Source organism: Danio aesculapii, chromosome 9 (assembly GCF_903798145.1).
Source record: "Danio aesculapii chromosome 9, fDanAes4.1, whole genome shotgun sequence".
Lineage (NCBI taxonomy): Eukaryota > Metazoa > Chordata > Actinopteri > Cypriniformes > Danionidae > Danio > Danio aesculapii.
Window position 1 is genome coordinate 28,785,022 of NC_079443.1, and position 11,569 is coordinate 28,796,590.

The 11,569-nt window shown below is 38.2% G+C and overlaps 1 protein-coding gene across 11 annotated transcripts in view; it reads right to left on the reverse strand.

The window, feature by feature from the left end:
- The window catches only part of stxbp5l (syntaxin binding protein 5L), a 236,133-nt gene extending 228,638 nt beyond the window's left edge, over nucleotides 1–7,495 (reverse strand). For all 11 annotated transcript variants that reach the window (XM_056465374.1, XM_056465370.1, XM_056465368.1 and 8 more), the window contains exon 1: nucleotides 6,667–7,495. In XM_056465374.1, coding sequence (XP_056321349.1) covers nucleotides 6,667–6,834 — 168 coding nt within the window. In that variant the 5' untranslated portion in view covers nucleotides 6,835–7,495. The remainder of the gene's footprint in view (nucleotides 1–6,666) is intronic.
- Nucleotides 7,496–11,569: the final 4,074 nt, after the last annotated feature.

Below are 11,569 nucleotides of genomic sequence, written 5' to 3' on the forward strand. Positions count from 1 at the left end.
ACACACACACACACACACACACACACACACACACACACACACACACACACACACACACACATATATATACAGTTAAGATTCAAAATTAATAGACTCCAACATTTTTTTTTCTTTTCTTTTTTAAATATTTCCTAAATAATTTTTTTACAGAGCAGGGAATTTTTCACAGTATTCCCTATAATATTTTTTTGTCTTCTGGAGAAAGTCTAACTTTTTCTTATTTCAGCTAGAATAAAAGCAGTTAAATTTTTTTTTTTTACATTTTAAGGACAATATAAATAGCCCTCTTCAGCAATATTTTTTCTTTGACAGTCTACAGAACAAACCATCTCTATACAATAACTTGCCTAATTACCATAAATTGCCTAGTTAAGCTATTTAACCTAGTTAAGCCTATAAATTGCACTTTACAGTTTTTTTCCAACTGCTTACACAAAATCTTTTCATGTCACACAATTTCTGAAACCTCTCACTCAATATGCAAAACTACACAGCAAATCTCCAAAACCATAAGCTATTTCTCAGCCTTAAACTCTGTTTTCAATTGAATAACACATTTTTTTTTAAAACACTACACACAATTCTCCTCTTAAAACACAAAAATCTAACAGGAAGATACTTGCTTTCCTTTACCAAACACAACCTATCAAAATACACACATACACACTAACCAATCACTGGTTAACTGTAGTATAGGCCTGTAAATAGGCCAAACAGGTGTTCTGGTCCAAAGAAAACTGGTTTTCCACCCATCCACAGTTTGTAGTTTTGTACTTACCCCCTTGTACACCTTTTCTAAATCCTAAATTCCTTTAGAAAAGAATAGAAACATTTTTCTCAGTCTGGCTCTGTAAAGTGTGTGATGCCTGACAGCACCCCCCCTCCCCCCTCCCCCCACCCACACACACACACACACAAAATTGTGTTCTTTACTGTATTGTGGGTGAATATATTATTATGCATGTTTTTTTAAACCATTTTACATAGAGTATTTTGTTGAGGTTTGGAGGTTTAGAGGTTTGTTGTATGCTACTGTATACAACAGTAATGTTTGCCCTAATAAATATTTTCTGTTTCGTCGTTGCATTGGAGTTTACTCCTCTCAGCAGATTATTTTCACTGTAGAACATTGTATTGAAATGTAGATATAAGCCTATAAATGAGCACTGAGCTTTAGATTTACTGTAGAACAACAGTGTTTACATGACATGTCTAAACCTTTACTATATAAAAGACATGTTTTCATTTGATGCAAATGCTTGAAACTGACAAGTGTTTATGGCATTTTAAATGCAGTGTTACAGTTTAAAGATGTGAGGCATTTTGTGTGTGCAGTTTTAAGAATTGTGTGTAGAGTTTTGAAAAAAAAGTGACGCTGTTTTAAAAATGTGTGTAAGCAGTTGGAAAAAACTGTAGGCTGTATACTAGTGTCTTGAAAAATATCTAACAAAATATTATTTACTGTCATCATGGCAAAGATAAATGAAATTAGTTATTAGAAATAAGTTATTAAAACTATTATGTTTAGTAATCTTTACGTTAAACAAAAATTGGGGGGGAAATATACAGGGGGGCTAATAATTCTGACAAACTGTATACCCCCCTCAATATGCAAACCATGGTTACATCCTGGTTAAAATATGCATGTATTTAAGCTGTTTTAGTAAACAAAACGGTTACCGTTAAAGATTTTAACACATCATTTACAGCGTTGCAGATATAAACAGTAAAAAGAGGCAGTGGCTCACTCACACTGGTCTATTTTTAGCTCTTTGCTACCAGCAGGTCCCATCATTTCTATCTAGCCTGACCACTCTGTTGAATCTACAAACAGTGTTGATGATAAAGAATCTATCAGCAGTAAAGACCGCACAATACAATTCATACTTGTTTCTCTTTGCTCGAGTGAGCACAGCTTTCCTGTTGAGAGATGAGGACGCATGCAGACATAGCGGGCTGCTCTAGAGCACAGGCTGTGCCGCCCGCCACTGCAGTCTCCCATCGCTGAGAGGAAGCCAACATTGTTGACAGAGCACAAACACAATCATGCCACAGTATCCACCTTGCTTTTTTGTCATTTGTGAAAGCTGCGACTTCCTGATTGGCTTAAAATAAAACAAGCTCCCTGCTGTTTTTACTTTCGATTATGATGTTACACTCATATCCCATTGTTTTTTTGCTCCGTGCCTTTAACCCTGCTATTACTGTGAGCATGCTACAGTAGATGCCTCCTTGAGGAAAACTGAGATGGAGATGAGAGAGAGAGAGAGATCTACATTCTAGCACACATGAAACATGACAGCCCATGACGAGAGCTGTTGTCAAAGCTCATGATTCAGTTGAGTGATCCTAACCAGAAATGGGTGTCACAGTGCGTTCTCGAGCACATGAGAGGGTATTCGGCAGTCTATTTCAGATCTGCGTCTCTAAAGCACTGTCTCTGTCAACATCCCAAAGAGCTCATCTCTTGACAGTTGGATTCTTTATGCATGTCTTTAAATATAATAACTCATACAGTGGTTGCTTACTGTATTAAATGTATAGATAAAGATTCTGTGCAAATGGAAATTTTCATTTTACATGTTTTCACTGTCTGTACTGTATAAGAAGTGAGATTGTATGCAACATTTGAAACTTAAGTTCTCAGAAAAATCTTCTTTCGAATCAGTATGAAAACATCTCATATTTATAAGCCAAAGAGTTCTTTCTGAGCAAGCATATGATCAAATTGTGTGACCTAGAATGAACTCTCTTAAGTAAGCAAACTACACTGTAAAAAATGCTGTGTTCTACATTATCGATTTGTGTTGGGACATGGAGAAATTAAAGAAAGTTAAAGGTGCAGTAGGTGATTGTCTTGGTTAAAAGTCTCTACATATTGCAATAGTACTGATCAAAGTGAATGATCTAAATGTATTTATATGTATTTTTATATTCTGGGTAAGGCATAAGACTAAAAAATGTTAATTATTAAAATTTGTCTGGTGGAAGTAGCTCAAACTGTCTGTCAACAAATGTAGATTTGTACATCTGCGCACCTCTCTTCACGCAGACAGATCTGCCGTTTGGGTGTGCACACTAAACAGTGACAGTTGTAAAAACAAATGCTGAATCAAAACTTTTAAACATCTTAAAATCAATATTGGAGTTTATTTTGCACGCTGGAGGAAGGATGACACCATTGCTGAAGTATTTCTTTTAGACAGGTAATGTTATGTTTTAAAACTATATTAGTCACGCAGATGTAGATTGTGTTGTATTACAAATGGGTTACATGCACAGAAGTGTTGTTCAGCCACTGAAATCTTCTGGTGAAAGATCGATTTCACTATTTTCAGTTTCATAAGGGACATTTTACAGCATCGATAATGTAGATTTTTATTTAGTTTATAACAAGCTTAAGTAAATAGCGATATTTCACCTGAGGTGAAGTTGGGTTAATATTCACGACACATTGGTTCAATTTTGAACAATGACAACCGGTGACGTGCTCCCTATATTGCTTGCTACTTTGAATATTCGGTCTGAAATAGCATGTAAGAATAGCTTAGTCCTGCACCCTGCCGGCCAAGCACCAGCGCATGGAGAGTGAGACTAATGATACTTGCATGCATGAAATATTTCTACACAACTGAAAATGTGCTAGATATAATACAGTTTTTCATTCAGAGTTGTACTATAAAGTGCCATAAAGCTTTGTAACTGGCGAATGACGTGATCTGGTGGTTTCTCTACTGTCTTCTTTACAGTGCGCGTTCGTGTTTCATGAGGTGTGGCTTCAGATGGCTTTTTAGATGTTTTCAAAGCTATTATGCTTATGGATAGCATTTTGGCAGATCACCTACAGAAGTGTTTCCCAACCCCGTTCCTGAAGGCACACCAACAGTACACATTTTCAATGTCTCCCTAATCAAACACACCTGAATCACCTAATTAGAACATAAGAAGAGACTCCAGAACCTGAAGTTAATTAGTCAGGTAAGGGAGACATCCAAAATATGTACTGTTGGTGTGCCTCCAGGAAAAGGGTTGTGAAACACTGACCTACAGCACCTTTAACTTAATTAACTTTAACTTAATTTAAAGTTTTGCTGCTTATTTAAACTACTTATTTAAAATAAGCTGAAACATCACAATTATTAAGATTTTTTGAGACAACTTAATTGTTTTATCTTCAATTCACTTAAATGTGTTACTTTACCTTAATTTGTGTTGGGATGACATGATTGAATTTTTTACAGTGCGGAAAAAGAAAAGAAGTAACTTGCTTTCACCCTTTTTTTTATGTATTTAGTAACATTCATGCAAAACACACAATCAAATTATGCTAGCAGTACTGGCTATTGCTAAAAGCACTGGTTTACAATATTTTTAAAGCATCATGTTCGATTACTCATCAATGCATAGCTAATCATATCCCCATCTTGTTCATTTTCATGAATGAAACTGTATATCATTTATTAGTTTAAGTGCATATGCTTGGGCATGTTTCCAACTGTTCAATTAAAAAGTTAGGAAAGGCAGAACAGCACTTCATATATTGAACAATGACCCATGTGCTAGACTACCAGAGGGTAAAAATGCATCCTGAAGATATGTGTGTGTTTTTTAATTCATTAATTTAGCTACAGTGATGATTTCTAACGCAGCTTTCAATCCAAACAGTTAATCTTCTAAAGACATTGCTGCAGATCACCTAAAAGAAAATCAATGAAAGCAGAACGTTACTCGAGGCTGTTGGATCTGTATGAGCGCGAGACTCTCACCGTATATTCCCCAGGGAGACCAGCAACACCGTGGTCCCTTCACCATACATGGTGAGAACGAGTCGTGTGCCTGTAGGCGATGAATGAATGTGCTGCGGTGGGAATATTTCACAAGCAGCTTCATAAGCTGCGATTTCTGCACGTGACACATTCCTGAACTTCCATTCAGAAGGAACTGCTATCATTCATCCTCTCTTACCGCTTATTCCTGTCCTGCCTAATTTGCTATGTTGGAGAAGTCTGAGCTATGGTGAATTATTGACTTCACATTTCAAGCTCGAACCGAACCGAGTGAAGGCAGAAGCACTGCAGTCAGTGTCCGCCATCCCGACCGGCTGCAATGAGTCCTAAAAAATCTAAAAATAGCCTCAGGGAAAAAAAAAAAAATCACACAGACCCGGAGACTAGAGCAGCCTCTCTCACTTTTTATGTAAGCGAAGACACCTCAGTTATGTCATCAATTGCCCATCACTTGACTTCTCCATTGGGGAGAGGATAGAGTCCCGAGAATGCCTAATTCTGAGCATATCATTTCCAGTGCATTAACAGCACAAATAATTATAGATTGAATGACAAAACTACATGTTAAAGGAAAAAAAAAGATATTTTTCAGAATGCAGGTAGCCACTGACATTCAAAGTACAGTACTGGCCGGATATTAATACCTACAGGTTTTCAACATTCTTCAAAATTGCTTACTTTATGTTTAACCTTATTGCTCCTATACAATGAACAAGATTTTGGGTTTGGCAGAAAAAGAAACTTCCGAAGGTTTGTAAATTGCCATTATTGGGTTAACTATTATTTTAAATTACCATTACCATGACATGATTATTTACTCATTGTTCACTGAAAGGTTAAGTTGTTCGTTATAAAAGTGAATGGTGGTTGAGACTCAATTTTTAATACCATGTTGAAAGGCACACAGAATCAGCGTGAGGATGATGAGTAAATAATAATTGAAATTTTGTTTTTGTATAGAATTTTCAATATGGTTGTGTGGATGTGAAAGACTGGAGAAACATTTGGTCACATCCTTTCAAAGTTTGATGAACCATTACTGTAATAAATGTGAAGTCCAAATTCTACATTTTAGAGCATCTAGTACCTCACCACTAATGTGTTTGTTTACAACTGTTAACTGCTGTTTACAGTGAGAACTAAATGCTGAAAACTTGAAAGGATGGTTCACGCAAAACTGAAAAATCATTTACTCATAAGTTTACTTATGAGTTTCTTTCTTCTGTTGAACACAAAGAAGATGTTTTGCAGAACGCTGAAAAAGTGTAACCTGGGACACTTTCAACTTTCTTCAAAATGTGTTTACCAGAAGAAACACTTAAAGGTTTGGAACAACTTGAGCGTAAGATTGAGTAAACAGTGTGTACATTTTCCTTTTTGGGTGAACTATCTCTTCAAAGTAACAGTTCACCAAAAATGCACAAAAAAAGCAGTCATGTAAGTACCCTCATGCATTTCTTCCATGGAATTTTAAAATATATAAAATATAAAATTATGAGACCGTTGTGACCATATAGTGGACGTCTGTATTTGACCAAACTGTTTGGTTAACAACATTCTTGAACATATTTTCATTTGTGTCAAAAAGAAAGATAAAACTAGTGATAGAATGATATCAGGCTATTAAATTACATAATTTACAGTTTTACGTGAACGTCCCCTTTAACGTTTTGAGATAACCCAATCTGTTGCTTACTATGTTTTGCGTGTGCGTTGATCGTCTACCTCAGGAGCACAGCAATTTCTATTGTGGCTCTATCAACAACAGTTCCTCCAACAGCTGCATTGATTAGCACAGGCCCATTGGCCAAAACTAGCTGCACATGTCTACTGCAATGACAGACGAGCCCTTTGCGACAAGCAGGAGAGGGGCACCGACCTTACAGATCTGGAAATGCTCCGACATCAGTGTCTCTTGGATCTCCAGGTCGCGCGGTGTTGGTGCCGCACTGGGGGTCCCGGCCGCACTGCCGCACACGGGAGACCCACCTGGATTGACAGGTGAAGAAGTGGTCAACCCGTCCAAAACCTTCCGGAACTTCTTCATCTTTATCCTAGTGTGTGTACTTCAATGTTTTTTTTCTTGAACAATCTCAAAAAAGGGCCGTCGATATGATTAAAACGACATATGAGATGATGCGGCTTCACAGCACGAATTCAGTCTCCTGATTTCTTCTTCCTTACAGAATTTTATGTGTACAAAAAGTCACAAAAGAACCTCATTTTCCAAAATAAGGCTGATGGTCACCAAAAAATAGATGGGTTTTTTGGAGAGAGAGGCGAGGATATGTTCTGTGCGCATTAAAGCCTGAACCAGGCTGGAGAAGAACCAAGAAACTTCATGGCACTTACGCAGGACGGTATCGCATCCAACTAGTCAACATTCTCAGAAGCCATGTCAAAGGCATATTAAAGTACAATTCACTTTGGTAAAATGAATGTTACTCGTCGTATTTTTCGAGATGCAGTAGGTGAACACGTCAAAACTCACGCTGAACGCTTGTTGTTTGGGATCCCAGACGCAGGGACACGCCGCAGAGAGGCAGCGTATAGCGACGAGCCAACGTCGAACACGGATCACAAACTGCCGCAAAAAGACAGGAAATTTCTGCACCTGAAAGATTTTCTGTGAAGCCCCCTTTTACAGTTTCTTTCTTCTGAGTTATTTGGGAGGAGAGGAGGCGAGCACCCTCGACCCGCACCCAGAATCTCTCCCGCAGTCGAGTGAGAGCTGCTGTCCAAGGTGCTGAAAGATCGAGCGAAAGAAAGTCGCGCCCCCCTCTGTTCTTATTGGACCCTGTGCCACAACCCTACGCTAATCCCGCCTTCCAGAGGCAGCGATTGGACCATGTGCTTCAGAAATCAAACAATGAAATAGTGATTTAATTACTTGCACATTTTTTATTAAAGTTAATATTACACGCATTGCACTTAATTAAGCTACGTGTGTTTTTTATATTGGAATGCATTTTATTTTTCATGTCAGTGAGGTGCATTAAATTATACTGGTTGAAATATACTTTAACCAAAGAGAACCACACAGGTCAAGAACATTAGATTGACGTCTAATATGATTTACATGTGAATTTACAGCAGTGCTGTTTAGTGCATTTAAACGTAGAGGTGTAGTTTAATCTGTCGTTGGTAATAGACTCTCAAATAAACATTAATCTTCATTCAGACATACATACAATATTACAAAAAAAGCTAGACCAAACTGAAAAAGACACCGCTTTAAAGGCAGAGGAGTCTGGATTACGTTCCTAGCCACACTCTATCCATCCTGTCCATAATGTGACTGCTCTATGAGGCAGCAATGGCCTCCAGGGGGCGCTGCGTTGTGCATCTCGCAGATGCAGATTACATAAGAGCTTACATCATCTCTCCCTTCGGCACGGCTTATTCCATTCAGTCTTTTCCCCTGAAATCTGCTCATGTTGTTGATACCAGCTTCAGAGATTTTGATCCTGCCGATGATGCTCCTGTGAATTCTGGTATCTTGGATGAAACGCCACACACACAAAAAAAAGCTATGATAAATCCAAACAATGTTCTTTTTTTATATAATATGCTACATGTATCGGTGAGTGTTTGTAGGATTAAAACATATACAGGATTAAGATCTAAGAAATATTTACATACATTTATATGACACTTTACTATGCAACACAAATTTGCATGTATACATTATATAGATATATTTTCAAGAGGTAGATTTGTACCTATGGGTGCATATTGATACCTTAAAAGGTACATATCAGTAACTAACGTATTTAAACGTATTTAATCAGCATATTTCAAGTGCCTCAACATTACTAACAGTCTTTTGAGAGAGACCTTACAAGATATTTTGTATAGTCCTCAGAGAACAGGATGCCCAGAGGCATGTACTTTTCACTGAAACCATAAAAAAAACTGCACCCTCTTTCAGGCCCACCATATCTCAACATGAAAAGACGAAAGTAACTAAAAAGGGAAACTCGCAATTATGGTGATTACAGGGTACCAGCATTATGCTTTCTAGTATTTTTATCCTGACATTTTCCGTTATCTATTGCTTTGACTGTTTATAGGTTATAAAATTATAGATCAGACTCAAGCTCCCCCAATTAACAGGCTAGAGGCTCAGTGGGCTGCCATATGTAATTGCTTTTTAAAATCTCTTCATTAAATATACGTTTCATCATTAATGCCAAGGCCTTTTTTATTGGCACACACCCCAGACAAGAGTTCCTATGACTGATTTACAGCAGACTAAACTTCAATAACAAGATAAAACATTTGTAGGCTAAATGTTTATGTCACTCTTCATCCCACGGCTCTGCAACAGCGATGTTGTAAATGCAAGACAGATTAAATCATTCAGGATTCTAGTGCTAATGCAGCTTGTCGCTTGACAAACATCCCCACATGGACTTGTTTATCTTAGTTGTATTATTATGTGGTTGAGGCAGGCATGGTAGTGTTGCTAAAAGAACTCAGCAGGGGCCTTCTCCCTCTGCTGCTTGGTGGATGTATTACAGAAGAAATCCCTTTGTTGAGAGGATTTGGGAGTGAGAAAAAAAGCGAAATAATCCTCTTCATCGCTCCCTCAGGGTAAACAGCATCCAAGATAAGGCAGCTGCCAAGACAACGGCACGGGGTGTGTGCTGCACAACGGGGCCACTGCGTTAATCTTCCCGCTCGAACCTGCAGACAAGGATTAGGGAACATGAACACGTCAGGTGTCCCATAGTGTAATGCAGTTGGGGAGTTCTGACTGGGCATTACACTGATTAAAATATAATGTGAGAGGCCATTAGCGATGTCGGCAGTGGATAATTTATTCACTAATTCAAAATTATGCATGAAATAATATTAACAAAAGAGAAAATGATATATACGTGATCCCAGGTTCAAGTGACATAGGCTCACAGGGAATGTGTACGCGCAGAAACCCGCAGATTTTTAGTCCACCATTGAGTCTGTTTATTTACTTGTGTAAATTTATATTTATTCAGTTTTTAAATTAATTTGAGTAATAATATTGACTACTATGAACGTGTTCATTTGATTTATTTACAATACAGTTTGTAAAGTAATATTTTATTAAACAAAAATTGTCCGCAGATTCTGTCTGACCCTACATATGGGATACTGAAATGCTTGTCATGACTATGTCCTTAAGAAAATATTTTACACCATATGTCTCTGGGGAAGACTGCATGTAAAATTATTGTACTGTAAGCGGTTTTAGATTAAAACATTAATGCTTAATTTCATCTAGTGAACACCTTGTTCACAATGATTCTTATTCTAGTCATTAGACATAGCTTAGCTTCAATTTACTGTTCAAATACTAGCGCTTTACACATTTTTTGTGTGTGTGTGTGTGTGGGGGAGGGGGGGGGGGGGATCTCCTCATCCAACACCAGAGTGCAGCATCCACATAGATGACGCAACAGCAGCCTTATTGTACCAGACCGCACACCACACACCAGCTGATTGGTGGAGAGGAGACAAGAGTGATGAAGCCAATTATGATATGGGGAGGGTAAGAAGGCCATTATGGACAGAGGCCAGTAGGAAAATTTGGCCAGGACGCTAGGGTTAAACCCCTACTCCTTTTAAAGGACATACTGGGGTTTACAACAAAAGAGTCAGGACCTCGGTTTAACATCTTATCTGAAAGATGGCACTCACTGAGCAGTATAGAGTCCCCTTCACTATACTGGGACGTTAGGACCCACACAGACCACAGGTTGAGCGCCCCCTGCTGGTCTCACTAACACCACTTTTGGCAGCAACCTAGCTTTCCCATGTGATCTTCCACTTGACCGTGTGCAGCTCTGCTTAGCTTCGGTGGGCGACCATGTGAGAGTTGCAGAAAGCTAGCTGCCGGCTAGCTGCTACTAAAGGCTGATTTATACTTCTGCGTCAAGCAGAATAATAAATTAGTAATAATAAATAATAATAAACTTCACGTTGAACACTGAAGGTATATGGTCAGTTTTCATGATTTTTTTCTAGACTTTGGGCGAGTCAGGGACTTTGCTATGGAGGATGATGGAGCTCTCAGATTTCACCTAAAATATCATGATTTTCGTTTTTATGGAATGACATTAAGATGAGTAATTAATAATATAATTATCATTTAATTTGAGGATACTGAACTTTGAAAGAGTTCGCTGACATACCAGCCTAGCGTGTCATGCTAATGTTCATTCATATTCACACTTAGACACTCAGACGAGGACAAAACCATGGGAGCTTTCACACAGAATGATCAAAACTGTCAGCGAGTCTTATATTAAAACACAAGCTGTAAAAGGCTTGTCTCCCCAGCTTAACAATGTGTTCGTAATTGTAAATTCCCCACTAGGCTTTGAGGAAGAGAAACAAATGGAAAACAGCCAAATCAGCTCTAGCACATGGAGTTTATGAAAGCGCACCAACATAGCCTGAGGTAAAGCAGGTGCTTTTGCCTCTTTTTCTGTTCCAGCATACTCTAACGTAGATTTTCAAATGCATAATTTAGAACTCAGTAACCCGTATTTCACACAGTTAAAAAATGTCACACTGCTCAGTTTCTTGTCTCCAACAATTAGAATAAATGAGCCCCACAAGCACATGCGCCTTCCGGGGTCATAAATCAACTAAGGAGTATGATTATTAAAATATAATTGTCAGGTCCTAGACAGCGCGTATTGTTTAACTGTCCTTTACTGTTCGGTACCCGCAATAACCGTCATCCCTGTTGCTTACGATCAAGACGTTCACAAAGGACAGTCACTCAAGATAAA